This window comes from Lepisosteus oculatus, chromosome 9 (assembly GCF_040954835.1).
Source record: "Lepisosteus oculatus isolate fLepOcu1 chromosome 9, fLepOcu1.hap2, whole genome shotgun sequence".
Taxonomy (NCBI): domain Eukaryota; kingdom Metazoa; phylum Chordata; class Actinopteri; order Semionotiformes; family Lepisosteidae; genus Lepisosteus; species Lepisosteus oculatus.
In genome coordinates this window covers 20,223,768-20,244,313 of record NC_090704.1, presented here as the reverse complement: position 1 = coordinate 20,244,313, position 20,546 = coordinate 20,223,768, and the positions used below count along the sequence as shown (strand labels likewise).

Here is a 20,546-nt window from a genome sequence, read left to right as displayed (position 1 = left end):
TGATAAATTTGTCATTATGTTTGGCTGTTGTCGTTTGCTTGTTAACATCTCCAAATATGATTTGCACTTTGTGCTTGTAAATACCTAAATTTGCAAGATTTAGAGCAAAAGTTTTTATTGGATCAAAGTCTTTAAATTAAGTATAACTTTAAACTCAACATAATGTATTCAGTCTTTAATCCGATCTCCAAAATTCCAGCCTCATTAAAATATGAGAGTTGTAATATATATGATGATGATGTTAACAATAATGAAACATAGGAAATACAGCAGCAATGGATACCATTCATTTTGCAGGCATTTAATTTGAATACTATTAATTGTCAGAACAGAAAACAAGATATTCAAGCCAAATGAATCATTCTATCCTTTCTCTGAGGCAGCTACAGTACCTAAAGAGTATATTTTGTACATACCTAATTCTTGTGAACTTAGAATTTCTTACTAAAGATAATGGAAATGGGTTTATTGCTTATTTTTGTACCCTTTTGAAATTACAGGTATGCACAGTCTAAGACCATTGTTAGTTTTTTATATGTATTAATTTTATGTTGTGTTATTTGTTTTTTGTAGATTTGTATGGTGATGTAAAAGACAAATTTCCACCCTTTTGGATGGACAATAAAGCTACATTTTATGTTTTATCATATAACTTGTTTAAAAACATTGTTTAAAGTACATTTTCTGTACAATGTTGGACAAAAAGGAGCTGATGAAAACAATATTGTTTTCCAAGGACAGAATAATTCATTTTAAAAAGTAATTTGTTTATTTAAAGACTTCAACCAAGTTAATAACAAACTTGACTGTAATAATTATTATTATGTTACTTAATTTGCACATTTACAAGAGAATGCCCAGCAAAATAAATCTACATATTATATATACAACAAATCTGCACAGTATATTAATTATTATTTCAACTTATAGAAACATTAACAACTATTAGACATTATAATGGAAAAAAATGATGCTACATAACATGCAAGTGAAATGCAAAATCAAATGAACAAAAGTGAATACCCATTGACTGAGTGAAAAAAAAAAATTCCATAGGTGACTAAACAGCTTTACAGTCTCATAAAAAAAGCTGAAGAAGATTGCATGTCAGAAATATTATGTTCTCCACTAAAGTGCTGACGGATGATGGTTTTTGTGGGACTGATAGTGCTAGAGAAAAATAAAGAGTCAGAACTTTAAGTTTTGAATGGAAGGTACTGAGAGTTAAGAAAAAAGATAAGGTAGATAACAAGGTGTTATCAAATGCAGATAAGCTAAGAGACAATTTTATTGTACACAATGCCATTATTATTCATACTGGAAACTTGAAAATTAAAAGGCTGATTCAATATTAATTGTTACTTAAATTTTCCATGTAACAGTGTTAGTTAAGAATGTAAGCAAGAAACCTTTTACTCCTTAGTTTTATATTTGCACTGATGCAGCAAATAACTTGTAGTGCATTTAATTGTTTTTCATGCTTTGTGATTACTGTACATGACATACGCAGGCGGTAACAGTTTACTTTATACAAATATACCTAACAAAAGCAGTGACAGTTAACTTAAAATGTCTGCATTTCAGACAGAACACATTAACTTCTCATTGTAGACAGCCAGTTTTCACAGGTTCTTATGGATGTTGCAGGTCCATTGGAGAGAAGCAGTACAGACTATCTTGATACTGAGACACTTTGCAATTCAGTTCCCGAAGGACTTCTCATCACACAGTATAAAAACTAAACAAGTAACAACAGTAGCATTTAAGGTTTTTACCCCTACAGTACAGTACAGTAGTATTATAGTAGTTCAAATACTATAGACATTTTGCATTAAGCATGTGGACTTTTAGAGCACCAGTTGGCAAGAACATCTATAAAAATAAGTAGGACTCTAATTCAATGAAGATAAGTCCATGTTGGCAAAATCTGAAGCGCAGTGTTAGTGAAATAATCTTGGCAACATAATTTTAAGACTACAGGCTAACAAGGTTAGTGTCATTTAAGATTGTCCATAGTCAGAGACAAGAAAATACATGCAGTCATTTTTTTCTTGAGTCTGCTAAAACTCAAACATCTGTCATTTCTAGATTTAGAGAAGGGAAGATAATGATGCCCCAAATCTTTGTAGCCATATATGATTTCTAAAATAACGTTTAACATATGGTACATATAAAATAATAAGATATTTAGTAAACTATTAATATTGTATTACAATAATCAAGCATAATTGGCTCCAAACTTTTGGCTCTAAGATGATCACTCATAAAAAATGACATGTTCCAGGTATTCATAACTGGACATAAACTAGTTGAGGTAATTTTCTGATGTATTTGAATCATTTGGCATCATACATTGCTAAGTGTATATCACAACAAATAGGATTTCCAACAGTTCTTTTTATGCAAGTTGTTACACAATTTTTAAATGTGCTGCATTAAGAAGCAGTTCTGTGGAGAAATAAAAAATGCACGGTCTCTATAATACATACATATGAACAATACTAGATTGTAATAATAATAATAAGATTGTTAATTAATAAATCTTGTGCAGTCAAAGACAGAATAAAACCCATAACTAAAAAAATAAAAAGTAAGAACATCAAGCTGTCTGGTGGTATTGATACTGTGCATTCAAAGTGAGCATAGTCAAAATAAAACATTACATTGTTTGTAATATTACAATTTGTGAAATTACAGTATATAATTTTAGAATATATATATTTAAAATATTATTCTTCTCCCTAACAATAATAATTTCCTTACAATCTGCTGAGAGGAGTGGAAAATAGTTACCCGCTTGGAGCTTATATTAGCAGGGGTGGTTAACTTGTATTAGAAAAATAACTATGTACAGTACTGTACATGTATAGCTTGTTTAACAAATACTTATAAGTAAAGTACTCTTTTAACAAGAAGTACTGTCTGTGTACTTTCTTTTTTTGTTCTGCCTATTTACTGCAAATACATTATTTGTACTTTGATTCTCTGAAAGAGTTTTGTTGGTCTCTTTTTACAATTCAAATGCTTTGATATGGGTACCCCACAGACAATTTGAAGAAACTGTGCTTGACTCATATGCATGAACTCTCTGCTTTCATAAGGTTTAAGTCTGAAAACTTTGATGGTTTCATGCTTTCACTGACTTGGCAGTAGAAAACACAAAGCGGCACAATATTACCCTTAACTGTTGATCTCATGCCCTTTTTTGGTAAGGAGCTGTTTTAAGACACTGTGATGTTGTAAAGTGCCAACAAAAGAATGTTCCTGGGAATGGTAGCTTTAGCATGTCAAATGACATCTTTGTGCATGGATAAGATGTACTGACAAGTGATACACACTCTGTCTGCATCCTTGCCTGCTGCATGCAGAGTTTCAGCTATTACCTTGACAAGTGTGCATGGCCAGCCTGACCTGAGACAATTATGACTGCATACAGCTTCTTCAGGGTAAGACAGTGTATGAATAAAAAACTGTAGGGACCTTTTGAGTAGGTTCCTTTTTCATCAGAAACTTCTTAACACAGAGATAGAAAAAAAGTGCCTGGTGGCAGTACAGTTTTGAAAAGTTTGATAAAAATAACATTTCTTTTAGAAAATGGAATGATGGAATAGTCCAACAGTTAGAGTGAAACAATTTTAGCATTGTACAATGGAAACACAATTAACATCTGTCAACGATTTCAGTTTTAAATAAAGCCAAAATTGTTTGTTTAGCTGTTTTACAAAATATATATCCTGTATTTAATAAATGTGCAGATAAATTAGTCCATTTGCAATCTTCATTATAATTACTCCATTATCAGTGGAGTATTTTTAACCATCATGCTGTACCTGATCATACAAGACAAAATACTGCATTGAATGCATGGAAATAAAGAATAAAGTTGTGAATTATTGCACAAGAAATGGAATTAGCATAAATATGATCAAATTAATGCCTACTGAATAAGAATTTAGTCAAATTTAATCATTTAACTTTTCCAACTACTAAATTGAGTGATATTGATTTTCATATCTGTAGTCATTTTGCTTTAGATATTGACTTTGTTAAAATCCCAGAAGCCAAAAGGTATAAGCATGAATGGGTTATTTTTATCATTTTGAAATTAGGTACAGATGAGATTAGGCTTTCAGAACTCCAGCAAAAGTCAAATAAAAGATTCTTCTGTCACAAATCTCTAAATATACCAGGAGACAGATTATAATCTGTCTACAATCAAAAGAAATGACAAATCATTAAGGAAGATTAAATAAGGAAAGGACTTTCATTCCTTTAAGGCAGACTCGATATGCACAGCAGACTCAATATGCACAGCAGCTCAGGTTTTCAATGTAAGAAGATAGTAATTTAACAGCTTGGATGAAAATATTTCACTTAGAATTGCAAGGACTTTCGAAGACTGATATGCACTTGTAAGCAAGTGACTATGCCATTTCTGGCTTCTATATAATATTACACAATGCTTAATATTCAGACTTCACATCTTACAGACAAGTGCATCATTAAAATCTTGAGGTGTCAATATTAATTTTAAGATGATGCATTATTTTCAAAAAAACAAAAACAAATTTGCACAAACTACATTCTGGGTGCTGGAACATTTCCCCCTCAATATAATGATTTTGTTACAGTTGTGATATTAGTGAATTCACCCATGCGTTCTGTACTGAAATTGCTCAGATTTCTAAAATTATTGTTGTACAAAACAAGTCTTGTTTAAAAGAGGGGAAAAACAACGAGTATTATTATCAGGTTTTGAATTTGTATGTGTGATACATGTAAAGGTCTAAATTGCAGTTTTAAATAAGGCCAACATGGTTTGTTTTGCTCTTTTGTAAGGTTTAAATGATTTCCTGAAATGTACTGTAAAGTCAAGTCAGCCACTAATCTGCCACAGTCTCCACATTGCCAATTTACCACAGGATGTCACAGCAGAAGATCTTGTTTTTTCTAAAATGTGAAAGGATACCAGAACAAATGAGAATATAATGAGAATATAAGGAAATGTACTGTATGTTTTTGTTCTGTTTTGAATATAGAATGTCATATTTCTCTTTGGTTAATGTTTTCTTTGTTGAGGAATATAATTGCTTTGTATCAGTTTGGAGAAGGGATGTTTTTTGTATTAATTTCTAAATTTTCCTCATCTGCTCTATAGAGGACTTGTGGCACAGAATAAAGTCATTCACAATGTAGGTGGGTGCTGTACCTTTTTGGTGCTGCTGTCCTTTCCTACATATAAATTGCATGCAGGTACAATACCTCTGAGAAAAGTGGTATTCAAAACACCACAGGTTATAAACACATTTATTCAGTAAATTAATGCTGAGAAGCAATGGTGTGGTACAGTACATTATCAGATAGAGAAAGAACACATACTTTATTTTTTTCTTTAAAATGTGCAATTATCAGGAGACATTGAAACAAATGTGAAGCTTGGAAAAGCTTTTCACCCACTAAGTATAAAGGCAATTAAGACTGCAATAATAAAATGAACATTAAAATAATATAAGAAGAATGTCAGTCAGTCTGCACAATACATTTTACTGGACATTATTATTATTTTTTTTTATGTAATCATCCTGGAAATAGTGCATATCATGCAGTTGAGCAATCTGTGTGTCGCTTGTACCAACTTCAAATTTCTAATACTGTATTTCAACAAACGATTTCAAAGCAGATGGGTGACTAAAGAGCAGCATTTCTCCTTTCATTAAGATGTTTATACATATAGTCCCTAGAGACAGGAGTTTATGTTCTCATTTCTGTCTGTGGTCTGTGCATGTTTAATTTTGGTTTGCATCTCCATTATGTAAACAATACTTGAATGTTCTCTTTTTTCCTCTCCCCCTTTTTCTGTAGCAATTATTGAACCTACCACTACTAGTGCTGTCTCAAGCCCAGGTCAGTATCCACATACTGTACAGAATCAGTATATTTGGGTACTCTGTAATCTGAAAACTTCTGTTCCATTTAGATATTATCCTGATTGGCTGGAATGCCTGCTGGTGTACAGCTTTTTGTGTCTTATAAGTGTGGGCAGAATTCACATTGCAATTTTTTTCACCGCCCCCCTCCAACAAGACACTTTGTGGTTTCATCTTTGTGATTGTCATCTGTGGCTCTGACACCAATGCTTTCTAATTTTTGCCAGCATTTTCTCTTGCACTTTTCCTCCTCCAATGCAAATGCAATCTGCATGAAAAGGAGAACACTGTTGTATCTTTTTGCTTTATTCTCATTGACTTCTGCATTTTTTTCTAAACAGAATGTTTTTCTGCAAATGAATGATAAGGTATAAAAAACAAAAAAGTGGGATTTTACAACAATTCAAACAGATAATGCCAGAATGAGATTACATGACCTACAGTACTGTATGTGCCAGAATGTGGAGCTCTGGGTGTCAACGTTTACTGTTTCTGTAATCCTTGTCTTCTTTTTTATTTTATTATACATTGATATGACATCTGAGATGTTGGTTACTTGGAGGAAAATGGGTACTTTGACTATTTCTTCCTCAATTTTGAAAAAATTGAAGAAATTCAACTTCCTTGAATTAGCTAAGATTGCCAGTCTGCTGTAACAGTCAATGGAGCAGCAAACAGTGCTTGTCAAAACTGAAATGAATTCACAGATTGCTGCAGACTTAAATTCACAGAATGGTTAGAACTGACTTGATATCTCAGATGTCAACTATTCTCAAAACTGGACTTGGTCTCAGGTGGCTTAAGGTAACAGAAATAGGTATTTAATAGTCACACAGTGAATAGGTTAGTCTATATCTACATCATAGATTTTCTGAGTGAATTTAACAGTTGGTCCTGTATGACTCTAGAAGAAAACAATCCTAAATGATTTCCACTTCTGGCACTGGGGGACTTTGATAGAGTGAAAGGGCATCTTACTTACGGTCACTGCTATTGTATAAGTGGGGAATTGTATAAACAGAGACATTTTAAGCTTCTCTAATATTCTACCAGATAACTGCTCCTACAAGGTCACAGGCAGTTTGGCTTTGTTCACTATGTGAAGAGATCTGAGCTACAGCTTGGTTCTAGTAAAATTATAGTCCAGCTACAGCCCAGCTGAGACATGCCTTATCTGAGCTGAGAGAATCTGGTGTCCAGTTCTTTTATGTTCCAGCCCACCACATTCACTATGGTAAAGATCATTGCTTTATGAAAATAATTCATCAGACTTTACGTGCTCGGAATAGAAGGAATAACAATGATCTAACTATTTAAATACATGAATGGTTTTGTGACTTTCATTTTTTCTAACTGCCCATGTGTAAAAAAGCTAGACCTAAGGTTTTTTCCTCTCTCTCTCTGAGATGTTCTGCTCGAGAAAGCAATGTTAGCATTCACAGATAGTTGACATCTTTTTATATGTAGATGATGTGTTAACATTCTCCCTTTAAAAACAACATAGTATGATTTTTAAATACAAATCAACAAGATTTGATACTGAGAGATCAGATCAGAAGTATTTATTAATGCTGCTTCCTTTTTTTCTGATTGACTTATTTCTGATTTTTTCTGATACTGCTTAGTAAACATTTTTTGGGGGGGAAATGAAACTGTTGGTTTTTTGGATGTAGGGGAAGGAGAGGTAATAGGTGGGGTGGTGTTTTAAGATGTTGATGATAAGATTCTATATTTGACATTCTATCTCACAATTTTCTATCATTGGCTGTTAGGAATATTTAATTAATTAAAAACATTATTCTTTCCTAACATTCTGAGTGATCTCCAATACATACGGTTTGGATCTTTAATGCAGGAAAAATAGCTAAGCAAAAGTAATTAAACTGAAACCACACAATATCACTCAATTTACAAATAAATATGATTAGGTGTTAGTTTCTTCTTCTGCAGAATACAGAGGGCACTGTAATTGATTTTCGAAATTTATGTTCAGAAGACAACCATTTAGGAGTGGTATATTTAAACAATAATATTTAAAGTAAAAAATGCCTTTGTTTCAGTTTACAACCCTATGATGTTTGAATTATTTCTATTATTTTTTGTACAAATCCCTACTGAACCTCATTGAATTTGATGTGAATTGGAGTGTTGTTAGAGAGCTGTCATGAATCGCATACAGATCAACAAACACCTGGATTCAGGCATTCATAGCATTCAGAAATTGAGTTCGATCTGAGTACAGTAGACATTTTGAATGTGGTTTCAAGATAAAGTGAAGGAAGGTCTTCATTTTAACTGTGATTGGTCAGTTATCTTACCAATACCATGGAATGCAGTCAAAGGTTTTATGAAAGTGAATTTCACATTTCAATTTCATTGCATAATTCACAATTGCATAAATCTCACCTTACAAGAATATTTGAATGAGAACCCACAATAGCTTTTACCAACATAATAAACACACTAATGGAAATTCTGGTCAGAAAAAATAATAAATTTAATTTCTTATATTTAGGACTGGGTAGAATTATTATTTCAGTGGATGTTGACCAAGCCATTTATTAGCTTTGAAATGTTTTCAGTAATGGGTTGTGTAGACATTTGGGTACATTCCTGTGCTGTTGGATCAGTACAGGGTGTACTGCGGCAGGTTCCATGTTGATAAATTCGGACATCTTATATGAGCAGGACAATTGTGTGAGATTTCTCAAGGCTCCTATGCCTTTATTTATCCTATACTGTCGTCATTGATACACTAAGATCAGATAGTTTATGAAAAGCAGTCTTGCATTATGATAACATTCTCTACCTTCATTAGCAATGTTCACATTACTAGAGACATTGTTTCTACTTGTGCTGTTCTTTCACTGGGTACAGAGAAAACTTTTGATTGGTGAGGTGATGCACAGGGTCGTGGGTTAAACTGAACTCACTGAGGTACACATTTTTTGCCAGAGAAAGAATGAAGGAGAACTATGAAACCTAAACTGATAATAGATGGAAGCATTACTAGTGTCAAAGCACTAACCTGATGAAGAAAGAGATGCTGACAATTACCAAATGGGGATCTCACCCTTCACCTAACCCTTCACCTAAGAAACATCGTTTTATAGGTAAACAAATTGTGTAAATGGGCTCCAGAAAACTTGTAATCTGTAGTTATTGTGTTGTAATAGCTCTAAGCATTATACAACCTTCAGCTTTGGAGGCAGTTTGGTGGGTAAGAATCGTTTCAAGGGAAGCCTGGTAGGTGAAAGCCAATTAAGCTTTCTCTACAACAGCTGTAGTAAATAAAGTTGAAGATTTTCCATTTTCTGTTGTCCTAAGGTTTATCTTCCCAATACAATTAGTCTGAGTGGAGCTGCCTGTGGTTGGTTTTAGATTATATGGGTTTGGGATCAGGTTCAATTAATTATGAGATAATAATTAAAATGATTCCCTTTTCCCTGCTATCACAATAAAAAATAATAACACATTTAAACATTTCCATAATAAAAACAAATCAGCAGAATAACAGATTTGCAGATATCCTGGCTGTGCATTTTTAATTTTTATTTATTAAACTTATTTTGTGATCTCTTAGCCTTTGAATACTCCTGTATTTTTGAAGCCCAAATTAGAAAATTGTCTCTCCACATAAACTTAAATGTAATTTAGACCAGTGTTCCCCATAGACAATTTAGATTTTGTTTTGGTCCTGTAATTACATACTTAATTACAACTTGGCATTTAGTAGAAAGAATCATCAGATCCTAGGAGACATTCCCATTCACCTCTGTTTCATGATAAACACATTACATGTAACTTCCTTTTCTTTTTTCCACAATGAAAGAACAAAGATACACATACTGGCAGATATTTTAATGATGTTTTTGTTCATTCAAGCACTTGTAGTCCTAACATATGGTCCTGATGTGTAAGTCCTAAAATATATCTTCCTAAGTCCTAAAACATAGAAATCCCTGTACATGGCTTTCTTTTTTCTATTTCCACTCATCTAGACAAGAATTTTCCTGACTGCAACAGATATTCCTCTAAAATAATGACTACAGTTATATTGTTTTACAGCAGGAAAAGGGGATTTGGTTGGCCAGAAACGTTACCTTCCCTTCCCTACCATCATTGGATCCTGACCATTCTAGATATTATTTATCAGGCATTTTCGACTACTTGGATCATGCTGTCAGGGAAGGGTGTGGGAAGAGGAGACACACAATTCTGCTGCTGAGTTGGTCAGGATTTTACTGCACGATACTTACAACCAGTTTTGTATGAGTGTGCTTCTGGAGTCCCTTTGTGAGAGACTCCAAAGGGAATACCACGTTTATTTTGCAAACAGCCATATCACTCTGCAACTCACAACTGGCAACCCACTGAACCTAAGCAGCTGTGAGCCTGGTCAGTACCTGGATGGTAGACCTCCTGGGAAAAACTAAGGTTGCTGCTAGAAGAGGTGTTAGTGGGGCCAGCAGGGGGCGCTCACGCTGCAGTCCACGTGGGTCCTAATGCCCCAGTATAGTGACGGGGACACTATACTGTAAGCAGGCGCTGTCCTTCGGATGAGATGTAAAACCGAGGTCCTGGCTCTCTGTGGTCATTAAAAATCCCAGGGTGTTTCTCGAAAAGAGTAGGGGTGTAACCCTGGCATCTTGGACAAATTTCCCATTGGCCCTTACCAATCATGGCTTCCTAATAATACCCATCTATGAATTGGCTTCACTACTCTGCTCTCCTCCCCACTGATAGCTGATGTGTGGTGAGCATTCTGGCGCACTATGGCTGCTGTTGCATCATCCAGGTGGATGCTGCACATTGGTGGTGGTGGAGGGTCCCCATCACCTGTAAAGCACTTTGAGTGGAGTGTCCAGAAAAGTGCTATATAAGTGTAAGCAATTATTATTATTAGTAGTAGTTTTGTAAAATTAAAATTAGCAACATTTTGTTCCTACAAACATAGTACAAATGCTAGATATTGTCCTGATAAATAGATATCAAGGTTGTAACATGCACCATACAGCTGTTTTCTTTTATATCCTTTAGCTACAGAAGGAAAAAATATTGTACAGTAGTTGGAGTTTTTTAACACACACAATTGGGTTTAGAATTATTTACTGTACTTGAAATCATATCCATCCTTCCATTTTCTAACTACTTTATATAATACAGGATCGGGGGTGGGGGAGGGAGCAGGAGCCTATCCTGGCAAGTGACAGGCACAAGGCAGGAAACACCCCAGACAGGTCACCAGTCTATCATGGGCACACAGAGACACAAACACAAATGGAGACGAGAAACAGTTTTCCCTGAAGCCAATTAACCTACCACTATGTCTTAGGAATGCTGAAGGAAATCATAGCACCCAGAGAAAACCCAAATGAACACAGGGACAACATACAAATTCCATGCAGATTACATCCAATGAATTGAACCTATGGCCCTAGGCTTCCCACTGTGCCATCACACTGCCCTACAACTAAGCTAGACCCCCTGTAATCACATCAATTCTTAAATTTCAAAAGTTTAAAATGTTCCATTATATGAGTGCATTGCCTTTTATGAGAATGCCTTTCTCTACATAGCTTTTTTTCAATCAATATAATGTATTTGGGCTTGTATTGAATTGCAACTAAGAATCAGCTCAATGAAAATATGATGGTCTTTGCTTTTATTTTGTACCAATGCTTGCAGAACAAATGACAATTTCATGCTCTGATGCTGTGGTGAAGTATCAACTGGTGAGACACACTAACTCAATATCCCACTCCTATTGTTTTGTGTTGCTTGTTTTCCAATTGACTTTATGAGTAATTTCAAAATATTCCAGATCTGTTTTGCTGAAGGTAAATCAGCATTCAATTGTGTCACAATGGTTAATGCTGTGTACGAGCAAAATTTCATTGTTTTTTTAACATTCTTGTGATGTGCACATATAGTCCAGCTGGTGTTCTCTAAAATCTGAACATTGTATCGACACCACAGGGTGGTCATAGAATGTTATAGTAGCATCACTCTAAGGCTCTCAGTTAGGATTGTTTCTACTTAATATATTAAGTAATAAGATGTTGTCGATTTAGAAATAAAAAAAATTATAAATCAAGAATTTGTGATCAATATTAGCAGAGATTACAGAGTTTTCAGAGTTTGGTGTTCTCATTGGGAGTTGGTCATAGAAATTGTTTGCTTATCTTGTCAACTTCTTGTCAATTGTGTCTTAAAAAAAGAATGCTGTTCTAAAATTTCAGATTCTTTTAATACCACACCTTTGCTGTGGAAGGATGTCTTTGGTATGAAGTATTTCCTCAAACAATTTTTCACACAGTGCCTAACCTATCTACTTTTGCACTCTATTTTTTTTAATAACATGCAACTTACAACATACTGCAAAGGAACAAGTAATAGGTTTATTCCATGCTGAAAAGAGAAGAAATAAAACAACGTTACAGCTGTGGAGCCTTCTTCAGGTGTGAAGGCCGTGGAGCCTCCCTCCTACCACGGCCGAAACGTTGTGTTTTCTTTCTTCTCTTCAGCATGGAATAAACCTATTACTCGTTCCTGTTTAGCCTAACCATGTTGACGCAGCTACCCACCTGAACTAATACAAAATACTGTTTTCACTTGTGACAAAAAAGTTATTTTTATTTTTTTAACTTAAGAAATATTTTTTTTTTCATTAGTACAAAAAAGAGCTAACTTTATACTGGTTTGTCATTTTTTAGGTTAATTTAAATTTATTTTTACACAACGCTCTTTCAAATAGAAAAAAAAAAGCTTTCAATATGAAAACTGAAGAACTCAGAGTTGCCGTTTGCCTGATGTTTGAGATCAAGTGCAGTGGAATTCCATTCATAGGGAGTAACATTGCAGCAGGATCTTGATGCAGCTGTTTTCTGGCAGTGTTGTAGTACAATCAGTGTTTCAGGGCCTGCAGATCTGAAAGCATGAGCAACGTGCTGAATACATTGCTCTTGAAGATAAAAGGACCTAGATCACAAACAGCTTTGCTAATGTTGCCATTTTAAATAAATGTGATATAAATTTTTCTAGTTTATTTAGTTTTTTAATTATTGGGGTTATTTTTATAAAGATGTAGATTTAATAGATTAATGCAACAGTTCTGAAAACAATAAATGCTAATCAGCAAAATACCAATAGTAGACATGGTGACTTTTTTCCCTGCTGTGTCCTATTAAATAAAAAACGTAAATAGTGTGGGGCTCCAGAAAACCCCTGTTTAATACTTTTTTTTATTTTCTGTCAAAAAGTAATAACATGCATGATTATACCTGTACAAATATTTCTGAAACAGAAACAAAAAAAATGGCTTAAAATTTAAAAATGGCATGTCTACAGGTTTTTAATAATAATTGTAAGACAGCAGATGACTGTTTCTAAAATGTCAACACACAAAGAGTGCTCTAAATCTGAAATAACAGTGAGAAAGGTTTATAAATGCAGTTATTTTTTGTGATTTTCTAAAATAACTGCAGCAGAAAAATGTATTACAAGTTGTTCAGAAATTTTATGCTTTCCAATACTTTAGTCATATACTGTAAATGGAAAATATTGAGGCTACAAAAGTGATATACCAAGTCTATGAAAGCAAGAAAAAATAGCAGCACCTAGAGGCACATTTTAAAAGCTCTATCTTCAGCAGGTTTTAGCTGGTACGATTCCAAGATAGTAGTGTTATTACCAAATTAAACAAGCTAAATCTGTATATATAAAAAAATCAAAAAAGAAAGATAAATTGCAAAATCATTTAAAAATAGGTTTAATGGTGGCTCCTCTAGAAACGTAGATGTAAAAATGCTAACATACATTTTAGAAGATATAGCATTTTACAGGTCTATTAAATCAAAGAAAAAAAGCAATTTTGAGAATTTCCTTAATTATTTCCTACTAATTTTATTTACCTTGACCTTTAAATGGAAATACATCCAAAGCAATTGTGCTTGGCAACTACAAAATATATTCCAAAATCTGATCTAACAAGAGTACAAATAAATGTTTAACAATTTTAAAATAACAATTTGGAAAGATGCTGGTAAACCCCAAATGACATGAAACAACCTGAACAATCACAGAATTACAAATAATGGAAATCAGTTACTGTATACCACCAACGTTTCAATCAGCACACACAGGGGTAATATACTGTAGTCAGTATCAGATAAAAAACTTAGGTCTTAATTTACATCCTATGCCCTGGAAAAGCTAACGGTGTACCTAGCGATGTCAATGGTAAAGTTACCATACCAAGCTGTATGCCAACAGGACCAGCTGCAGCAAATTAATGAAGCATTACTTACAAATTGGAATTAACAATCTCTGAATAAATGCTGAAAATGTTACATATAATTCTGCTTTATTATTTCAGAAAATCACTCATAATTCCATCCTTCAGTTATCCATAACTTCTCCATCCTGTAAAAGAGAGGAAGGCAACTCCAGTCTTGACATTCCATGTCATTGCAGGTTATAGAGGTAACTTTTAAGCACCTGATGGACACTTCAAAAACACTTTTTAAATTGTTTAAAAGAGCATATTAATGTCAGATTTGTAAGGAAAATCAGAAATAAATGTGGCAGTACAACCTGGTATAGAAGGTTGCTGTGATCCAGAGCATAAACTGGCAGACATACAGTACAGTGGAGGTGGGAATACATCTTGGAAGGATGCTATTGCATTGTACAACATGTGAACACATGCAAACTGGGTGAATGTAAAGACACTAAATAAGCCTGAAAAATGGGGAACATGGAGAAAACATGCAAACACTATAGAATGTGCCCCATCCCAGCATCAGACACATGACCCAAATGCAGTAAGGTGGCAACTAATGCTAACTTCCATGCCACCATGCTGCTTACATACTCAGTATTATGGATTTAGAGTTACTGCATAAATGCATCGAATACTTTACTGTTTTAATAGGTAGGTGGTGGTATCTTTACTTGATTTGTTTTATTAATCTGAATGAAAAATCAACTAGAAATATCTAGTTGATCTTTTATTGATTTGTAAAGTTTCAAGATACTTTCTGGATTATAAACTGTTAATAGTTAGAGATTAACATAATTTTAGCATTGACTTTCCTGTTTATAATAATTAAATAGAATAAACGGATTTAAAGCTATTGATTTGTTAAAATTCTGGTACCTCATTATGCAAGGCATGTAAGTAATATGTCCATTTAATATCTGTTATTTTTTAACTCCTACACAGAGCAGTGCCAACCTACAGGTTTATATTCAGTAAATCCTTGTTCAGCCTTGTGCATCCAAGCAGGTACCTTTGCTGTAATTTCATTTGTATTTCTTTGTATCTATAGTTACCCATCTTTACCTCATTTGCAGCTTAACACAAAAGAGAAGAGCTATCAAGACCAATTTCAGTTATGAATTTGAGTGTCTTCAAAGAGTCAATATCATGCATCGATGCACACTCAGCCCCAAGAGAGATTACACTTAGCATTTCTACACATTTCAAGGCATTAATAATGTGTATCTTGTTAATGTCCTCACTAAAAAACATTCTTGACTAATAAAGGACAAATTGTGCTAGTGTGCAGCTTCTGTTATCAAATAATATGTACTTTTTATTTTTATTATTTATTTTCTGCAAAAAATGCAAGTACTTAGTTTGCATGACATACTATTGAATGAAGATAAGTCTTATTTTTTTCTCATATACACTATAGAGTAACAGCATACATAGAAACTGATATACTCAGTGCATGCTTATGTCTACCTGTATATTTGTGTGAATATATATTTAGTGATGTTTAAAGTCCCAGCAAAACCAATGTAAATGGAATACATAATTATACAACCACATACAGTATTTATACAGACAACACACATTGGCCTTTTTTATGAAGTCCTGATTTTCTCATTGTCCATGTGTAGTCTTGTCTTGTCTGTCAAAACAGATGCAGCACATACTTTACAGTACAGTATCCAATGTTTTCACATACTCAATAAATCATACACTGTACATAGGCTGAACAGGTGTAAGAGGGGAGTTGCATCAGTATGTGGGCGGCAAAGGAAAAAGTAGTAGGTAATTCAATGCTGAAATGTAAAGAAAGAAAACACAGTTTTGGCTTCTGAACTTTATTCATCTATGAGGAAGAGAATGTAAAGTTGAGCTGAGATATAGATGAGATATAGAAAGTGTACAGCAGATATGAAAGAGCTTCTAGACAGACAATCTGGGCAAGAGTTCAAATATGTAAATTAATGATGAGCTTCTAAAAATAATTAGTCTATAATTGAAATAAGAGTGAAGGTATGATCCAGACTTTTTTGGCCTCTGATGTTGTTCTTCTTTCTGGTATTACTGTAAAAGGACACACATAGCACAGTGTATTATTATTATTTCTACTTGATGGTTTTTATAGGACTTAAATCCTGATCTAAATCTTTGTACTCTTGACAAGACAGAGGTAACTATAATATTAATTTATCTGTAAGTACCAAAGTGAAATATGTGGAAATATGGGCAAAAAGGTATAACTATAACTCTTCCAGTCATCATTGTCTCCTCTCACAGCATTACCCTTATCTTTTACTGTGTTTTTTCTAAATATACTCTACATTTCATGTATTTATGCCATCATCTTTGCCAGTTCATCTTTTTCTTCTTTTATTACATCTGTGTTTCTCCTCTTAATCTCACTCCCCCACATATCTTTTTTCTGAACAACAGTGGTAGTTTCATTTGATAACAACTAGTAGGGATCATGTCTACTGTGAAAAATAATGAGTAATTTGGTGATTGGGATTTTTGAAAGCTGATGATTGTCCTATGAAGTTTGTCATCTAAAATGTTCTCCATTCCCCATTTTAAATGCTTACAGCTGCGAAATGTTTGAAGCCTCTTAAAGAAAACCCCCCAACAGATCAAGTCAATTATTTTAATTTACCCCTAAAACCTAACAGATAGCCCTTCTTCCCATGATATCTTATAGGCACACAAAGCAGATTGTTGTAAAAGTGTTACAAAGTGTTACAAAGGAGCCTGTCAATGTGTAGATCCTTTAATGAAAGATAAACTGTCCTTATTAAAAATATCTTCTAGAATGTATTTAAATTTGTTCTTCAAAAGTTGATAAAAAAGGAATACTACCTTTAAGGAATTACAGTTCATTGCGAAAGTATTCAGACACTTGCACAGTTTTCACATTTTGTAGCTTTGAAGCTTGCAGTCATAACATCCTACTCTACACATTCAAAACAAACAACAAAAAAGTAAATTACATTTTTTTAAATGAAGAAAAAAACACTATTGCATAAATATTCAAACCCTTTGCTTTGGCAAATCTAAATTTAGGTGTAAAAATTACTTTAATTAACAACAATTATTAAGTGGCTTATGTGCCATGATAGTGGTACAAATGATTTCAGATTAAATGTATCTATATGTGTAAAGACCCTATGTCTGATACTGGATTTCCAGGAATGATTCAGTCATGAAGACAAAGGAGCTTTTAAAATAAGACAGGGATAAAATTTTATAAAGCTTCAGACCAGAAGACCAGAAGTCGATCATTAAGAAGTTGAAATCACCTAGACACTACCTAGATCAAGCTGTACCTCCAAACTGAGTAGTCAGGAAAGGACGAAAATGATTTGGGATGCCTCTGTGAGGCCAATTGCAATTTTGAAAGATCTAAGGTTCATGGGTCAACAATATTCCAGTCACTCAACATTTAATCCCCTTAAATGGAACTGACCAAAATAAATCTTGAATCCTGCATGGGATTCACAAGAAAGCACCTACCTATAAATGATACTGTAAAAATACTCCAAAAGGTTTTGCATTACATCTGATACAAACCCAACATTTTGTATCACTGAGTCAATACCTTCCACACTCGCAAGCGTGATAGCTTTGCTTCTCCTAATCAGGGATGGGAAAGCTTGTCAAAACTGGGAACATGGATGGAGAAGTGTCCTGGCATTTCATAGAGGAAATCGTCTTCTGACCTAATCTTGGGAAATAAAATACAATATTACAATTTCCATGATCATATTAGAACAGTAAATCTGAACACTATAATTTGGAATATAAATTATTAAATATAGCATTTACAAAAATTTCCCTTGTACCGATGTAACGCCTGGAATGTCAGTAAAATGCTATTTATTGTGGAGTCTAAAACCTAGTAAATAGTTCATTTGCTTAGTGTATGTAAGAATTCTGTGTAGATCTACTTATTTGGTGCAATAAGAAGCCAGTGTAATTTCTCTTACAAGATTAAAATCCATCTACATTAGAAAAGTGTGATGTGCATTATTTAGTTTTCCAGTAGTTTTAATGAGTTGGTTTTACTGAGGTGAAATACTGTATATGCATTTGTATGCCAAATACAGTAGAATTATATTTAATAAAGCTTTGAATGAAACATGGATGTTATAGACTAAACTGTGATTAGAAATCAAGTATTTGTTTTCCAATTTAGATTGAAATTGCTTCCAAAACTATTTATTTTACAATATGATGGTAATTGTGCTATTGAAATACTGATACATGTACAGTGGTGTGAAAAAGTGTTTGCCCCCTTGCTGCCCTTCCTGATTTCTTATTTTTTTGCATGTTTGTCACACTGAAATGTTTCAGATCATCAAACAAATTGAAATATCAGACAAAGATAACACAAGTAAACACAAAATGCAGTTTTTAAATGAAGGTTTTTATTATTAAGGGAAAAAAGAAATCCAAACCTACATGGCCCTGTGTGAAAAAGTGATTGCCCCCTAAACCTAATAACTGGTTGGGCCACCCTTAGCAGCAACAACTGCAATCAAACGTTTGTGATAACTGGCAATGATTCTTTTACAGCGCTGTGGAGGAATTTGGCCCACTCATCTTTGCAGAATTGTTGAAATTCAGCCACATTGGAGGGTTTTCGAGCCTTAACTGCTTTTTTAAGGTCATTCCACAACATCTCAATCGGATTCAGGTCAGGACTTTGACTAGGCCACTCCAAAGTCTTCATTTTGTTTTTCTTAAGCCATTCAGAGGTGGACTTGCTGGTGTGTTTTGGATCATTGTCCTGCTGCAGAACCCAAGTGCGCTTCAGCTTGAGGTCACGAACAGATGGCTGGACATTCTCCTTTTGAGAATCCTTTTGGATTTTTTGGTAGACAGCAGAATTCATGGTTCCATTTACCACAGCAAGTCTTCCAGGTCCTGAAGCAGCAAAACAGGATGTTGTTGTGGGGTTTCTTGTGACCTCTTGGATGAGTCGTCGCTGCGCTCTTGGGGTAATTTGTTGGCCGGCCACTCCTGGGAAGGTTCACCACTGTTCCATGTTTTCGCCATTTGTGGATAATGGCTCTCACTGTGGTTCGCTGGAGTCCCAAAGCTTTAGAAATGGCTTTATAACTTTTTCCAGACTGATAAATCTCAATTACTCTGTTTCTCATTTGTTCCTGAATTTCTTTGGATCGCAGCATGATGTCTGAGTATTTGTTTGATGATCTTTTGGTCTACTTCACTTTGTCAGGCAGGTCCTATTTAAGTGATTTCTTGATTGAGAACAGGTGTGGCAGTAATCAGGCCTGGGTGTGGCTAGAGAAATTGAGCTCAGCTTTCCAAAGATGTAATAAACCACAGTTGATTTATGTTTTAACAGGGGGGGCAATCACTTTTTCATACAGGCCCATGTAGGTTTGGATTTTTTTTTCCCTTAATAATAAAAACCTTCATTTAAAAACTGCATTTTGTGTTTACTTGTGTTATCTTTGTCTAATATTTTAATTTGTTTGATGATCTGAAACATTTCAGTGTGACAAACATGCAAAAAAATAAGAAATCAGGAAGGGGGCAAACACTTTTTCACACCACTGTATGTGAAGACTTCTCAGCACAAAACTGGTATTCTAATATATGGTGTTCTAAATGTAAGATGGGATGAATCTCAACATTGCATACAATGAAGAAAACAGGTTGGGAGGCAAGGATAAAATAAATGAATACTGGAGCATGATGAATATCTAGCAAATAAATACTTACTCTTTTAAAAAAGACATACCATACCGTATATCTACCACACTCAGACTGGACACACAATATCCCAATTCAAGCAAAAGACTTGGGTCTTCATCTTCTGCAGCTTTGATCTGTCAGTATGTAAATCTCAACAGCATTAATATTTATATTATACTGAATGGTTTCAAGCAGAGATTTGATCAGCACCTTAACAAAATCCACTGTAAACATCATTAGGCTTTAAAACTGAATCAAAATTTTAGCATTTTATTTATTCAAAATATTTGTTTAAAACATACTGTGCATACCTCCTTCATCACCCCTGGCCAGATGAATGTTTTTTTTTAAGTCTAAGTGTCTTTTATCTTCTCTGTGGAAGCAGATTGACAACTAATACTAATACTAATACTAATACTAATACTAATACTAATCAATTCATTATTATAATATAATCATTAGCTAAAAGCTTTTTGTTGTTTCTGATGAGACTCCTGTGTCATGGCAATGTCTACTGCATATTATCAGATTAAACAAATCTAAACTGCTAGCATGTTTTGTTGGAGAATCCAACTCAAATATATATAAGATAGAATAAATTGTGAATATCAGAGATCAAACCT

At 34.0% G+C, this 20,546-nt stretch overlaps 1 protein-coding gene across 3 annotated transcripts in view; it reads left to right on the top strand.

The window, feature by feature from the left end:
• The window catches only part of negr1 (neuronal growth regulator 1), a 514,135-nt gene that overhangs the window by 380,628 nt on the left and 112,961 nt on the right, over positions 1 to 20,546 (top strand). Inside the window, exon 7 of one of the 3 annotated variants that reach the window (XM_015355742.2) lies at positions 5,863 to 5,904. The exons of the other annotated variants lie outside the window; for them this stretch is intronic. Within the exon in view, the coding sequence (XP_015211228.1) occupies positions 5,863 to 5,904 (42 nt within the window). The remainder of the gene's footprint in view (positions 1 to 5,862; positions 5,905 to 20,546) is intronic. 3 annotated transcript variants of the gene reach the window in all.